The sequence below is a fragment of the Sturnira hondurensis genome, unplaced genomic scaffold, assembly GCF_014824575.4.
Source record: "Sturnira hondurensis isolate 20B ecotype Veracruz unplaced genomic scaffold, ASM1482457v3 Scaffold0020879, whole genome shotgun sequence".
In the NCBI taxonomy this organism is placed as follows: Eukaryota; Metazoa; Chordata; class Mammalia; order Chiroptera; family Phyllostomidae; genus Sturnira; species Sturnira hondurensis.
Window position 1 is genome coordinate 194,598 of NW_028093510.1, and position 15,661 is coordinate 210,258.

The following is a 15,661-nucleotide window of genomic DNA, read 5'->3' on the forward strand; positions in this document are numbered from 1 at the left end:
TTGGCCAGAAGTCATCAGGATTTCTTTAAATACTGAAAACGCCACAGCTAAAGTTCCTACTTAGCACAGCTTTACTGTGGACTGAAGGGTTCATGTTCCCACTGTCATTTTCTACATAGCTTTTGCATCTCCTAAATAGCCACTATTTCAATTTTTATTTCTTATTTGGCTTAAGAGTTGCTTAGGAAATGTAACTTCTGGTGGGATAATTATTTTTTTGTTATTACTTTCTAAACTCCCTACCACCATGGCTATAGCATATGGCCCAAGTGATATTTCAGTTTCATTAAGATTATTTCTGTGATGTATTGGATGCTCAACATCTATAAATCTTCTTTGGGCATTTAAAATCAAATGTATATTCTCTGTTGGTTAAATAAAAAGGTTAAAAGGATTATACATATATAATCAAACCTTTTAATTGTTAGTACGTTAAAATTATATTTTTTAAATCCATTATTACCTTACTTTTGTCTATTTGATTTGTCAAAAGTTTTAAGATCTTTACTATAATTATGGTTTTGTCCAATTTTTCTTGTATTTCAAGCAGCTTTTGTTCTACATATTTCAATGTTCTGTTTAATGTATTCAGATCCATGGATGTTATAGCTTCCTAGTATATTATATAATTTAGCTTTATAAGATATCTCACAACTATACATTAATGTTCTTTTGTTTGTGTTCTACTTTGCCTGGTATGATATTGCCAACTCCACTCTCTTTTTAATTTACTTTAGTCTGTAGTACCCTTGATCATCCCCTCGTTTTCAATCTTTTTTTCATATCACGGTGTGTCTCTTGTAAATAGCCTATAATTAGATAAAAAAATATATACCTCATTTGGAGAGTCTTTGACATTAAAAAGAGAATTTTATAATCATTAATATGTCAACACTTGACTCTTTTTACTTCTACAGCATTTGCTAGTCTGATCTAGTTTTCTTTTTTCTTTTTTTTTTCTTTTAGAAGTTCTATATACTATTTTGTAAGTTGTCAGTTTACATTTTTTACAAACATTTTAAATTTGAATTTCTCTTTTGGCATACTGAATTTTATCAGTAACCTTGACCTCACTCACCCCTAATAACACTTAACCTTTAGTAATGCCTTTGTTTCCTCCTTCTCTTATTCTACCTCCAAGGTGTAATCTGCATTTCCAGGTCTTGGTTGCTATTAATTTATATGTAAATTATTACATATAGATAATGTTAATTGTTATTTTTCCTCTTATATTTTAAGAATTCTTCTTTAACAGTTCTAAGTTTGATTGCATTGTTTATTACTATTATTTATATACAAAATCTTCCCTGTTCTTAATTTTTAGAAATTTTTGAATTCCTTTTTAATTGGACTGAAGTACATTCTTAGGTAATTTTTTCATAAAAGTGAATATGAGTGGTATACTTTTTAACTTTTTACATATCCAAATGCCTTACTTTTACTTTTAAACACAAACTCTGTAACATTGCTTCCATTGCCTTGAAGCATTGAGAGTTGCAGAGGGAAAGACTAATCACAATCTCTCTCTTTTTCTTTCAAGTTTTTTTCCTTCTTTCTTTATGTTGTTTAGAGGATTATTTGATTTATTTTTATCCTTAGGATTTAAAAATTTACCAGGATGACTTTTTAGGTATAGATCTTTTTTTAATAATCTTTCACAGCATTTTGTAAACACTTTCACTCTAAAGATTCAAATCTCTTCAGCTCAGTGAAATTTTTTTCTATTTCTGTGATTAATAAATCTCCACTATCTTGTATCATTCTTATCTCCTAGGATGCCTATATCTGTTCTCTCATAATTTCCATCATTGTCTTTTTTGCTCTATGTTATAGAGGAATTTCTTGAGTTTTTTCATTTTTATTTCAGCAATAATTACATTTTTTTCTCTGCCTCTACTGAGGTCTTTAGTATTGACAACCATGTTTTTATCTCCAAGAACTTCTTCTTTGTATGTTTATTTGGTTGTTTCTTTACATTCTAAATTGCTTTTTAAATCAATGCAAAATACCCTTGACTCATTAATTGTTTGAAATTATGAATGATTGTTTGAAATTATCCCTTGACTCCTAAAGTAACTTCTTCACACTAAGTTATTCTGTGGGTACGGCTCTGGTGTATTTCTCCACATCCTTGAATTTGTGCCTTACCCTAAACCCTAACAATTTCTCCACAACCCCTCCTTTCTTCTAGCCTCACTACTGTAAAAAAGAATTCAGTTAGGTTTTCCAGAGAAATCTGTTGGCCAACTACTGTGCAGCTGCAACTCCCTGAGGGCTCAGGCATAGCCACTGGCCAACATGTTATGCATTCTAATATACTTAAGGTTATTAAAGCTTATATTTAATAAACTTATCTTTGAAAGTCATTTCTAAATGGCAATACCATAAATGCATTGACTAATGCTAAGGTCAATGAAACACATACATGGAGTCCCAAAATGTACAAATTCTGGAGTGCTGTTTTTTAAAAGTGTCCATTTCCTTATATAAGTGGATGCACATATGATGGATTACTTCATTTCTAACTGAAAAATGGACATATATCCAGTTCTTTCTTTACTTAGTTATACATACATAGAGTTTCACAAATCATATGGTTCTTTATCAGCAGCTACTAAATACAACAATCTCCTGTTGCCTCCGCGGAGGCACTTCTTTTGGGTAATTCTTTTAGTTTTTACCTCCAATCTCTAAATAACATACTTATATTGCTACTTTTTGATTTTTCAGTTTTAGACATCATCTATGGATGTCCACAAGAATTATTTTTTCATGCTACACATACACATGCAGTCACAGTTCCAATTCCTCCCCTCTCCCAGTACAACAGGATCATGTTTGGGTCAAGATTCTGTTTGCCTTCTAACAACTTTATCAATGGTCTTGACCTTGGAGCCATATAGCATGCTGTGTTTGCTTTTCCTTTCCTGAACAACTTTTTTTTTTCTGGGAGTTAATAACTCTAGTATCTTAATTATGCATGTTTTGAAGTTCTCTTCTTTCTGCATAATTTTCTTAGAAAATGTCTGTTTGCACTTGACCTATGTGTGTGAACTTCTTTCTCCAAGTGGCTGTGATTCCTGACTGCTTGCTCCTGTTTAAGAATGGCAGAGTCGAAAGCTGACAGGACGTTCCAGTGTACCTGGTGGGGCTCATTGACAGTGCTTTTTACTGTATGTCATCCAACTTGTCCGTCTCAGTGATCTGCCTCAGGCTGATCAAAGCCAGAAAACACTCTTTTACCGTCTCCTAACTGGAGGTTATGCATTGGGCTGCCAGCATTTACCCCCTTACTCCCTACTTCCTACAAGAAATACCTACTTGAGTTATTTCTGGGGGTTCTCCACTGCCAGCTCCCATTATTTTTGTCCTTGTAAGTTTAACTTTATAAGTTAAAAATATCTCTGTGCATTATTTTAGTGAGATTTTGGAAGGGAACAAACTATGTATATTTATCCATCTTCAACCAGAAGTCTCATTTTTCTCTACTGAATCATTTACGTTTTGTTCTGTAACTTACATCTTAGCCATTGATCTCATTTATTGAATCTGGGCAAATCCTTCCAAAAAATGTAGGTACTGCTTCATAATCTGCCAAATTTTTTATCTGCTGTGAAGGTCATATTTTCAAAGAACCAAAGCAGATGAATATCGAAGCATGACTTTTCATATCTGAATTCAGAAAAATCCTTCAAAACACTACTCTTCTATGTATGCATCTTTTCAAGTGTCCTTTTCAACACTGGAATATGTTACTTAATAATCATATTTTTACTTCTCAACTTCTTATGAGTTAAGTACAGTTTTAATTATAGTTTGTAAAAGAATTCTAATATAAGTCATTATATTGGTAGTTTAATAAATTTAGTAATGCATAATTTTTGCCCACTAAAAATTCTTTTCAGTTTGACTGATGATTCTCTTGCCTATTATTGGCCCAGACTATATACCCTATTCTTCTCTTCCTGTCATATTTTGTTCCCACCAACCCTTACATACTCCTCTCCATAGTAATCAATTTTTAAAAATATTTTATGTATTTATTCTAGAGAGGAAGGGAAGGAGAGAAAGAGAGAAGTATCAATGTATGGTTGCCTCTCGTGAGTACCCTGCTGGGAACTGGCCTGCAACCCAGGCATGTGCCCTGACTAGGAATCGAACCTCGATCATGTGGTTCACAGGCCCATGCTCAATCCACTGAGCTACACCAGCCAGGGCCATAATAATCAAATTTGACAAGTTCTAGTTTCTTGTTTCTCTGAAGAAGAAAAGTAAGGTAGACCTGGGGTAAAATCCTGATCTATGAAACACTGAAGGTAGATCCTGAAATGTTAGCACAGTGCTGAGTGTAGAAATTCAATGAGAGATTTTGAAAGGGAGGAAGGAAACTAAGAAGAAAGGGAGTAGGAGAGAGAAGGAAGGGGGCAGGGAGAGAGAGAGGAAAGCAAGAAGGAAGGGAGGCATTGATGGACAGAGGGACGGAGGGAGGGAGAGGAGGAGGAAGGAAAGGCAAAGATTCCTCTGAGAGACTATATAAGCTGTACACTAGACATCAGGCCAAGTGCCTTGAAGTGCTGGGTGTGAGGAATATATAGGACACCACCAACTTCTGTTGCCCTCTTTTAAAGAGCTTCGTGGCAACTTCCGTTATATTCCACAGGCCAGATTTTGCTCCAGGGCCATGCCAGCTCCAGAGGAAACTAAAAATGTAGTTGAGTTTGAAGCTGGACACATTTCCACTCTTAATAACATCAGAGCCCCATTAGTATAGAAGGAATGATGAATATTGTGTAGGACACTAACCACATAAGAATAAGATACAAGTGTGGAAGTTATCAGAACAAGCTGGCATTAGAAGGTTCATTAAAAACTTCCAACATCCAGGAAACAGTATGTATGCTTTTTAGTTTTCTAGCATTGGGAAAACAGATTTTATCAATGCTTGCCTAATTTCTCACTGTTAGGTTTTAGTGAAATAACTGGCTCTAGTTTTAAATAGAAAATGGCAAAATTACTATCCTCACTTACACTTTCATTGAAGTCTCTCATCAAATAGACCTTTTGGAAAGAGGGAATTTTAACTGTCCTAGCAACTGGCTTGTAGAATCCAAGCTAAAGCATGTTTAGATAAACATTTGTTTATTATTAATTGTATCATATCTTTATATGTATTAATATGAGGTATTTCAGATGTACAAGTTTATGAGAATAGTGAAGTCACTTACCCTTCTAGATAATTATAAAAATCACCCCGAAGAAAGGTTAGTGCCTGCTAATCTTCACTGTCTTCTTACTTCATTTAATCTGTGAGCCAAAATGTTACTCAGAATGTAGTTATTGTAGAACAAGTTTATCTTTAATGTAGGTAATTTAACAGATCTTCTATTTTCTTTAGAACATAAAGAAGGAAAATTTAAATTTGTATGTACCTAGAATTCTGATACAACATTGAGAGACTTGGGAGCTATCACATTGCATTTTGTTTCTATAAATGTCTTCCTTTGATGATTATGACAAAGGCTTTGAAAGAAGGCTTTTATGAGTACAATATATTTAAGCATGCCTTTGTAGGCTAGGGGGATTTATACCTCCTCCGCACCCCAACACCGATCTTACTGCAAATAAGAGAGAAGAATGGACTGAATATAAGCCACCATCTCAAATATGTAGTAAAAATAGGAATGGTACTGTTGCCCAGTCAGCAAACACTAAGGATAATGTAAATAACATTTTTTGGACAAGAAAAGTGCTTGAGGCAAAGCTACTGTTAGCTATAAATGCACCAATAATTTTGAACAAAGGCAACCATGACACTATGATCTAAAATCATAAAGTAATAAACCCTTCACTTCACTGTTCCAGAACACAACTGGCTGAAGAGCAGGCTGCATCACAGACATGTCTAGGAAAATGGTTCTAGGACTTCTCCTGGAGTCTCTCCCATTTGGTTCCTTTTGTGTTTCTGGTGTGATACTGCATGCGATGTGCAAAGTAGGGTCTGTGAGCCACCACAGACAAGCTAAGTTGTATTTAGTAGCTAAATATATAGTAATATAACCCAGACAAATGCACACTCATACATTTTAGAATGAATTACATTAAACTATTTTGAAAAAGTTAAGACTTAATGTGATTGTTCATCAGCCTTTCGGAAACTCACTGCCTTAGACCATTCCATGTTGCACGAAACAGTTTCCTCTTCCTTTTCTCTGTGCTTCCCTTCCTCTCTCCAACCCCTTTCTCTGTGACAACTTCCATATTTGTCTTTTAAACCTCCTCTTCTCTTTCTCGAGCTGGAGAATCATTTCTATTCAGATATCTCTCTCAGGTCCCAAACTGAACTCACTTTTTTCTTGGGCATACCTGATTATCCACCTCTGTTTTCCAGATTGGTGATGGGTGGGTTGGCCCTACATTCTGGTTTTCCCAGAGCAATCACTGTTAACACTTGTTTTCCTGGCATAATTACTATTAGAGTCCTTTTCAGTTTCAAAATTGTCCTGGTTTCAATAACAGATGATATGGTCTGCCATAGCTACCTGCCCGATGAAGGTTTGCCCTTTTAAGAATGTGCATGTAAGCCTATTATGTTAAAAAAAAACACACAAAAACCAGAATGACATAGCGGTCCGTGTATCTTACCCCACCCCTATTTACTCTGAATGACTCTCCACATTCCATGCTCCTGCCCCCTCCCAACATACACACCACTACTAGCTCCATTCTTATCATCAGCTTTCTGTTTTGCTCCCTCTTTTTCTACAAATTTCATATCCTAATATTTTGACTCAGGCTCACCCATTGGGTCTGTCACACTGCAAGTCTCAGTGAGCACCCTCCCTATTGGTTTGAGGCATTTAGACCTCGGGATGACCCCAGAGTCCTTCCCTCTTGAATTGCTCCCAAGGTTAAGCCTAATAAATGGTAAGGGTCATGGTTTGTAAGTCTGAGTGTAGTGTTTAGACACAATCTACCCAGTCTCCAAAGCTGGAAGACTCAGAGGATTTTCTTTTCTTTTTTAGTTCCTCAATCAACTTTTCTAAAATTGGAATAATAACCTACTTGATGGGATGTTGTGAGGATTCATGAGGGAAAATAATTACCATAGTGTTAGCATTTGACTACAGGAAGAAATGAAAATATATTAGTGCCCAGATCTGAGAAGGGGGCTAAGCTAAGCCCTTTGTGTTTTATTTTAAAGTGCATTAGATTTAGGAGCAAATACTGATACTACAGAGACAGGTGCTACTATTAATTTTCTGTAAAAAAAAAAAACTGAGGAAGAAAAAAAATGTATAAGAAGATGGGACAATTGATTTTCTAAAGAGGACATAAAACTTGACCAAAAATAAGTTTGATACAAATATGAATTTGACTAAGTCCTAGGTAACACTCTGGAACAGATAGTCGGTGACTTGTCAGCGCCCAGAAGAGGAAGCAGTGGCCCCCAGAATGCAGCCTAGACACACCTGACACAGCATACAGCCAGTCTTTGTTCACAGGGTTACTATGCTGGTGCACTAGGGCACAGGCAGAAAGAGTTGTATTTGGGTTTGGACGTGATATTTTACAGGGCTTTTCATTTTTGTGAGGGAAACAAAGAAAAATGTGTAAGTTTAATTAAGTGGATTAGCGGCTGAGTATAAGACAAGAAATAATCAGTGGATCACTGTCACCCTGAAGGGCTAGAATACCGTAAGGCTCTGCTCTCCATCTTGGCCTTCATGACATTTTATAACCACTTGTATGTAAAAACACATGTGTATATAAAACAAGGAATGTTTACCAGATTTGCAGCTGACATAAAACTGGAAAGTATAGCGAATTCAATCTGACAGAAACAGGATTCCAAAAAATAACTCAGATGTTACCTCATTTAGGTAACTTCTGGGATAGCCCACCCTGTCCAAGTCTGGATGCAGTACCCTGCCTTTCTTCCCATGAGAGCGGCATGTATTCATCGGTCTCTTGTTGAATCTGCCTGCCTAGTAAGTCTCTCTCTATCCTCAGGCAGTGGGTCTTGTGTCTCTATTCCTCACACAGTGAACAGCAGCCACTTAATGAATGTTTGCTTCATTTTACAACCAATCATGATGAGTCATATTCAAAGGCTGAGGCTAACCAGGTAAAATTTAATAAGGAGAAATATAAAGTCCTGCCCTTGGTACACCCCCAGAAACTAAACAAGCACAAGGTAGTAGCTAGGTGGTTTTACTCATAGCATTTATGAAAAAGAAATGAGATATTTAGATGAGAATAAAAGCACCTTGAGATGGTATAATAGCACTGCTTTGCCCTACCCCTCCCCAATTCAAAGCTGATCTTCATCTGCTTGAATAAAGTGTCTAGCACTTAAAACAAAGAATGTGACCTTCTTTCTCCAAGACGATTAGATCATACCTAGGGTATTACCATGTTAAAGTTCTGAATGGTATATTTTAGGGGGGAAATCAACAAACAGGAGCATGTTCAGAGGAGGGCCACCTGGATTATGAAGGTTCTGAAAATCTTGGTCATTTCTGCTTTCATTTATTTAACACATGTATATTAAGCATCTAGTATTTTCCAGGCTGTATACTAGGTAGTGATTGGTAGAGAAAAACATTTTCTATGATCAATTGAAGGAAATAAAGATACCTGTAGAGCTAAACAAAGACCAGCCAAATGAGAACAAATGGAGCCTATCTAATTTGGAGCTTGCTAGAGCATAGAGCAAGGAAGACAGCAACTACCACTTGCATTTGGCACAGACTCGAAGGCAGGCAGGGGAGGAGAAAAGCTCTATAGTGAACAAAAGGCTTCAGGTGCGCTCTCATTGGAGGCTGCTGGTGCAGAGAAGCTGGAGGCAGGATATTAGAAGTGGGGCATCTTATGTGATTGGTTTGGGAAGCATATTTGGCTTTCTCTAATTGGTCCTGATTTGAAAGTAAAGGCAAACATTAAGGAAGTTGTCAGTCCTTGACCATTCTAGGACTATTGCTGTAGAGCTTATTATCATGTGTTCTGGCCATTGTCTGTTTATACGTTTGGTTTCTAATATTGAACATTAAGAATGGAAGACTCAGAAGAATAAGGAGGAACACTGATAACTATTTCATCATGTTGATAACTGTATGCAAATACTTTAAGATTGACTGTATTGAAAAAGCATTTGTTTTTAATAGTATCAATAGATTAAATTAGGACTAGTGGATGAAAAAGTTCTTCGGTAAAAGAAAGAACTTTTAAACACTCAAAATATCTAAATACAATCTCAGTCAACACCTGCTAAAGGAGGAATTCAGACATAGGCTGGGTAACATTTTGGCAGTGATATGGCAAAACAAACCATAAATCCTGACAAGCACCAGAATTATCTGATATCTTTGACACCAATGCAGAATCTCGGGCTCTATCCTAGACCTGCTGTATCTGATCAGTGGCATATGAAGGATGATTCTCTTAAGAAACATTTGTGAAAACATTTGCAGACACTGTATGGGTAGTTGGATTAGATGACTTGCAAAAGTTGTTCTACCCCAAGAGTATAATAGCCTAACTTTTGCATAGCATAGTCGTAACTGGGAAATAAACCATTTATTCATTTATTTAACAGTATTGATTGAGTAGCTTACATTATGCCACACTTTACTTTAGGCCTATATTTTAATTCCATTAGCATGGTGCCGTCCTACATACCAAGAAGATAGTGAGGAAAAGAACTGGCAGCAGCCAACAGATTCACAGCTTGGCTTTGCCTGGGAATCTCCAAGCCTGGTACAAGTAGCAGCTATCTCAGATTGCTTTATAACTCAGGCAGGATGGCCCTGGGCAAAACACAGATGGGGGCTGACCTCGGCTTGCACCACCCAGGAAACTCCAAGGCCAATGCTCCCAGTGGATAGCTACACACCACATCAGAGCACCACCACACTGTCCTTCCACAGCTGATCCTCTACAGAGGGTGGAGGTTAGTGGTCAGTGGTCATAGCCAGTCATTGCAACTGACTGGCCTGGTAAATCCATCCCATTGATCTGCTAACAGCAGCCAAGGCTCAGCTACAGGAGGATGGTATACTCAACTCAAAGGATTGAGTACCTTGAGTACTTAGCTTGGGTGATAGGAAAGGATGTGCCGCTGGACCCTACAAGATACCTACTATATTAGACCACACTACCAAGACACAGAGTCAAAGCAGCTCTACCTAATACATAGAAACAAACACAGAGAGGCTGCCAAAACAAGGAGACAAAAAAACATGGTCCAAATGAAAGAACAGATCAAAGCTCCGGAAGAAGAACTAAACAAAATGAAGATAAGCAATCTATCAGATACAGAGTTCAGGACACTGGTTGTAAAGATGCTCAGAGGACTTAGTAAGGACCTCAAGAGCATAAAAAAGATGCAATCAGAAACAAATGATACACTAATTAAAATAAAGAAAAATCCACAGAGAAACAACAGTCCAGTAGACGAAGCCAAGAATCAAATCCATGATTTGGAATACAAGCAAGCAAAAAACAACAAACCGGAACAGGAAAAAAATGCCAAAATATGAAGTTAGTACAAGCAGTCCCTGGGACAACTTCAAGAGGCCCAACATTTGCATGATGGGGTGCCAGAAGGAGAACAGAAAGAGCAGAAAATTGGAAATGTATTTGAAAACATAATGAAAGAAAGCTTCTCTAATTTGGTGAAGGCAATAGACATGCAAGTCCAGGAAGCACAGAGAGTCCCAAACAAGACTGTTGCAAAGAGGCCCACTCCAAGACACATAATAATTAACATGCCAAAGGTTAAAGATAAGAGACAATCTTAAAAGCAGCAAGTGAAAAGCAGTTACCTACCTACAAGGGAACTCTCTTAAGACTGTCAGCTGACTTCTCAAAAGAAACTTCACAGGCTAGAAGGGATTGGCAATAAATACTCCAAGTCATGAAAAGCAGGGACCTATAGCCAAGATTGCTCTACCCAGCAAAACTATCATTTAGAATAAAACAGTAGATACAGAGCTTCCCAGACAAGAAAAAAAATGAAGGAGTTAATCATCACCAGATCATTATTACATAAAATGTTAAAGAGACTTATTTAAGAAAAAGAAGATCAAAAGTAGGAACAATAAAAGAGCAAAAAATGCCTTGGCTGGTGTAGCTCAGTGGATTGAGCACGGGCCTGCGAATCACGCGATCGCAGTTTGATTCCCAGTCAGGGCACATGCCTAGGTTGCAGGCCAGGTCCCAGCGTGGGATGTATGAGAGGCAACCATACATTGATATTTCTCTCCTTCTCTCTTTCCCTTCCCCTCTAAAGATAAATAAAACCTTTAAAAAAATATTTTAAAAAAGGCAAAAAATACTTATCAACAATTGAATCTAAAAAAAACTAAGCAAACAAGAAGAACAGAGACAGAATCATGGATGTAGAGAGCATTGTTATGGTTGCCAGATGGATGGAGGGTGTGGGGGACAGGTGAAGAGGTGAGGGGACTAAGAAATACAAATAGATAGTTACAGAATAGCCAGGGGGATGTAAAGTGCAGTATAGGAAATGGAGTGGCCAAAGAACTTACATGCATGACCCATGGACATGAACAATGGTGTGGGGATTCCTTGAGGGCATGGCGGGTGCTGGGTGGAAGGGAGCAAAAGGGGCAAGTTCAGGACAACTATAATAGCATAATCAATACAATATAATTTAAAAAATAACTCACGTTTATTTTTCAAAGATTTATCGAGCATCCATTATGTACCGAGGTACTGCGTTGAGCTCTAGTGAGATAGTGATGAACAAAACTGATAGAGTCTTTTTTTTCAGAGCTAATAATATAGCAGGAAAATAAACAAACGATGTTTACAGTAAAGGGTGATACATGTTGTTATGGAAAGGAAAATGGTGTGAAAACCATTGTTGTTATTCTGTTGTTTTTTCCACATCATAACTCCAATTAAAATTTAATCAAGTTCTATAGAGAGAAATTAGTGTTTCCTTTCCCTGGATTTGTTTTGGTTTTAAGTAAAACTTGACAGCCTTTGGGCCCTAGCCTAGGAGTGCTAGCAGACTTCAGAATGGCACTTTGTATTTAAAACCTCTCTGTGGCTGAATAAACCATTCAAAGGGAAATCCCTGGTTTGGGTTGACTCTGGTTGTTTTAGTACGTGATTCTGCAATTCTGAGTCTTTGGGTTCTAACCACCCTTTCTAACCCTATTGCAATGGAGCTAACTTGGATTATACACAGGGTCCAGCAGGAGTAACACCACTGAGCGTGGTTGGTGGGGTGCGTGAATGTCTCACACAGGGTGGACTGCAATGTGAACATTTCACCTAAAATGTCATGTGGTGTGCTTGAGTGTGATATATAGTTATATTAAAGAGTTACATGCTGCCCTGGCTGGCGTAGCTCAGTGGATTGAGCGCGGGCCTGCGAACCACACGATCGCAGTTCGATTCCCAGTCAGGGCACATGCCTGGGTTGCAGGTCAGTTCCCAGCGGGAGACTCACAAGAGGCAACCATACATTGATATTTCTCTCCTTCTCTCTCCTTCCCTTCCCCTCTAAAGGTAAATAAATAAATCTTTAAAAAAAGAGTGACTGCTTAAGGGGTACAGAGTTTCTTTTAAAAAAGAGTTACATGCTTATGATTTTGTAATAAAATATGTTATGTAATAAAAAGTGGTGTTATTTGTGACAGACCCTGTATTTCAAGCAAGTTTGTATTCAAAACACCACGTGTTGTTCTGTGTGGTACACAGGAAGGAGCTCAAGATGGGAAGCAGCTGCCTATAATCGAGTTCTGGCTCTTCCACTAATTAATGTGTGGCTTCGACCTTACTAGGCCTCAATTTTTTCAAAATGCTACATGATCTTTATTAGTCCTAAAATTCTGACTTGGTGAAACTAAATGGAAGAAATATCATTTTGTACTTGCCTCTCCTCTTGCCTTCCTCCCAGCTACACAAAGATATCGGTAGCCCCATTACCACTATTGAATGGATAGTGAAATAATGTACTTTCTAATATGGACATGCATGTATTCTTTAGGCTGGCGTCCGAGGCTTCAATGTCTACCTCATAATCTGGTCTGAATGGCTGAACTGTGCCAGGTTCCTGGGGAGTGAGTCAGCTTTTCTGAAGGAGAACCCTGCCCTGGAAGCACCCAGCACTTCTCTTCTCACCACTCTCTGAGTCTCTGTAATTCTAGTTATTACCAAGGACTTTGGTTCAAACACAACAGACCCTCAGAGACCCAAGATGCTACCACCTCTGACTGATAGCATCCCCACTCTCCAAAGACTTACTACATTCTTTTGCCCACACTTGCCTGATCAGATTCCTTTCAGATACCGGTCAGACCACACCAAGTTCCCCTGCAGTTCCATAGAGCAGGTTGTACCTTTGAATCTGGTCCTACCTTGACTGGGCTTGATCTTCTGACCCTGACAGGCACAACTGAAGTCCCAGTTTGTGTGTTCTCAAACCCCCTCTAGTTAAGGTAGACACAGGTACATGGACATTCACATGGAAGAACACTGAACCATTTTTAATTAGAATTTCCCTTAGAATTTGTACACTCTGAAATTTTTATTTATTTATTTGTTTGTTTGTTTATTTATTTATTTAGCTAATTTGTAGTACAAACTTATTTCTGACATAATCCACACAATGTGTTTTCATTCTTGAACTTGCTTCTCTAAGTGAAAACTTCTGGTTCAGGGAGACCCATGTGCGATCACCTGCATGAAGAAGAGAATGCAGACAGTGACTTTATCAATGTATTGTATTGTATTACGACAGCAGCTATATTTTAGCAAATGTCATTAAAAAATTAATTTATGCACAATGTTAGGTCTAAAATTAGCTTTTAGTTTTCATTTTAAAAATTAACTTCTGACTTCTTACTATTTACATAATCGAACAGTTTGAGAAAATAATAATTCATGCAGAGCAATGTAATAATTTTTCTTGCCCTCACATTTAACTTTTTAAAAATGTATTCTACTTTTCTACAATTGGCAGAACTTCTCCTTGTGAGGCTGAGCTTCAGGAATTGATGGAACAAATTGACATCATGGTAAACAACAAAAAACTGGACTGGGAAAGGAAGATGCGGGCTTTGGAAACAAGATTAGATCTTCGGGATCAAGAGTTGGCAAATGCACAAACTTGTCTGGATCAAAAGGGTCAAGAGGTACTGAATATTTGTGTTAATAAATATTAATTAATTAATTTATTCAGAGGTACTGAATAAATTGTGTTAATATACCATTAATTCCTCAGACTGCTCTAAATAGTAGTTAGTCTATCAACCTATGTTTTCATTACCCATAGTTTCTATGAGGCATCAGCAATAGCAATTTTTGTTTGAAATTCTGTCCTAGTGTGCTGAATGTGTTCTATGAAAATAAGTGACAGAGCCTAAACCTATAAAACTTTGCTGATGCAGACAGAAATATAGTATCAGTGCCATCTAGAAAAGTAAACAAACATTCAATATGTATGTATAATAAATACTGTGGGCAAGAAAGATGTCAGTGCTTTTGCTGCTGTAGGAACAAGTCTATAGCTGTCAAAGCTGGGTCCTTGGACAAGGCAGAGTTCAAGAGCATTTGCACTTTCTAATCTACTGAAAGAAGTGAAATGTCAAGAGTTTGGTGAAGGATGTGTATGTGTACCTGGGCACCCACTCAAGAGGCGAGCCCTCGGCCCACAGACTGTATGAGAGCTCCCAGGCCTGCAGGGGAGGGAGCTCAGGAACACCACATGCTTTGCCCAAGGTGGACTTTTGTGCCTGTGAATTTTTCTTCTGGGCGAGGCAGAAATGTTTGCTAACTATATCCTGAAACGTCGTCAGTCGATGTGGTTAACAGCCGTCTTTTTACCTTGATTGGCCTCTCACTGGAACTCAGTTTTGGCTCACTTAACTGTGTTACTGTTTGGTAAAGTTAACTGTGTTACTGGCTTCTGGTTTCTCTTCACAGCACATATGCAAGGGACTATTCTCTCCCTTCCATACCTGGAATGACACAGATGTGTAAACAGGTGCCTCACCTGGTTTTTAAGCAGACAAATTCTGTAAGCCATATCCCTAAGAACTCCTGTTAGACATTTTTCTTTTTATTTTTAATAAGTTAATTCTTATAAAAATATAACATTTTGTCTACCAACCTACCGAAGCAGAGCTCCCATCGAAGGCAGTGGGGCCTAAAATAAGAGCTGAAGCAAGTCGGTAGAGGTCCTGCCCAACAGTAACGTAAGCCTGCCAAAAAGATAATGCAAAGCAAAGTCTAAACCTCAGTGTGAAATGGGCTGGTGGCACGGATCTTTTGTCAAACATCCACTCCATGCTGTCCCAAGGTGTGGCCAGTGGGATAGTGCCAGCAGTGTTGGTTTTAGTGAATTTAATTGTTAATAGGTATTTTAAGCACTTCAGTACAAATCTTTCTTCTTGGTTTGGTACAGCAGCTTTATTTAAATTGTATCCCTCTTTTGCACATTTTTTTTGGTCAGGCAAAATTTAGTAAAATGAAAATTAAATTATATTCTCAATGCAGGTGGGATTACTTAGACAGAAGTTGGACAATCTGGAAAAATGTAACTTAGCAATGACTCAGAATTATGAAGGACAACTACAAACCCTAAAAGCTCAAGTAAGGAGACTTATTTATTGAATATTGCATCACG

General features: G+C 37.7%; 1 protein-coding gene across 2 annotated transcripts in view; it reads left to right on the forward strand.

Moving 5' to 3' along the window:
- Window positions 1–15,661, forward strand: part of DEUP1 (deuterosome assembly protein 1) — an 81,576-nt gene that overhangs the window by 8,906 nt on the left and 57,009 nt on the right. The window contains exons 3-4 of one of the 2 annotated variants that reach the window (XM_037030682.1): window positions 13,997–14,168; window positions 15,532–15,627. In XM_037030682.1, the coding sequence (XP_036886577.1) occupies window positions 13,997–14,168; window positions 15,532–15,627 (268 nt within the window). Of the gene's footprint in view, window positions 1–13,996; window positions 14,169–15,531; window positions 15,628–15,661 lie in introns of those variants that run through there. The other variant, XM_037030683.1, reaches the window with a different exon arrangement.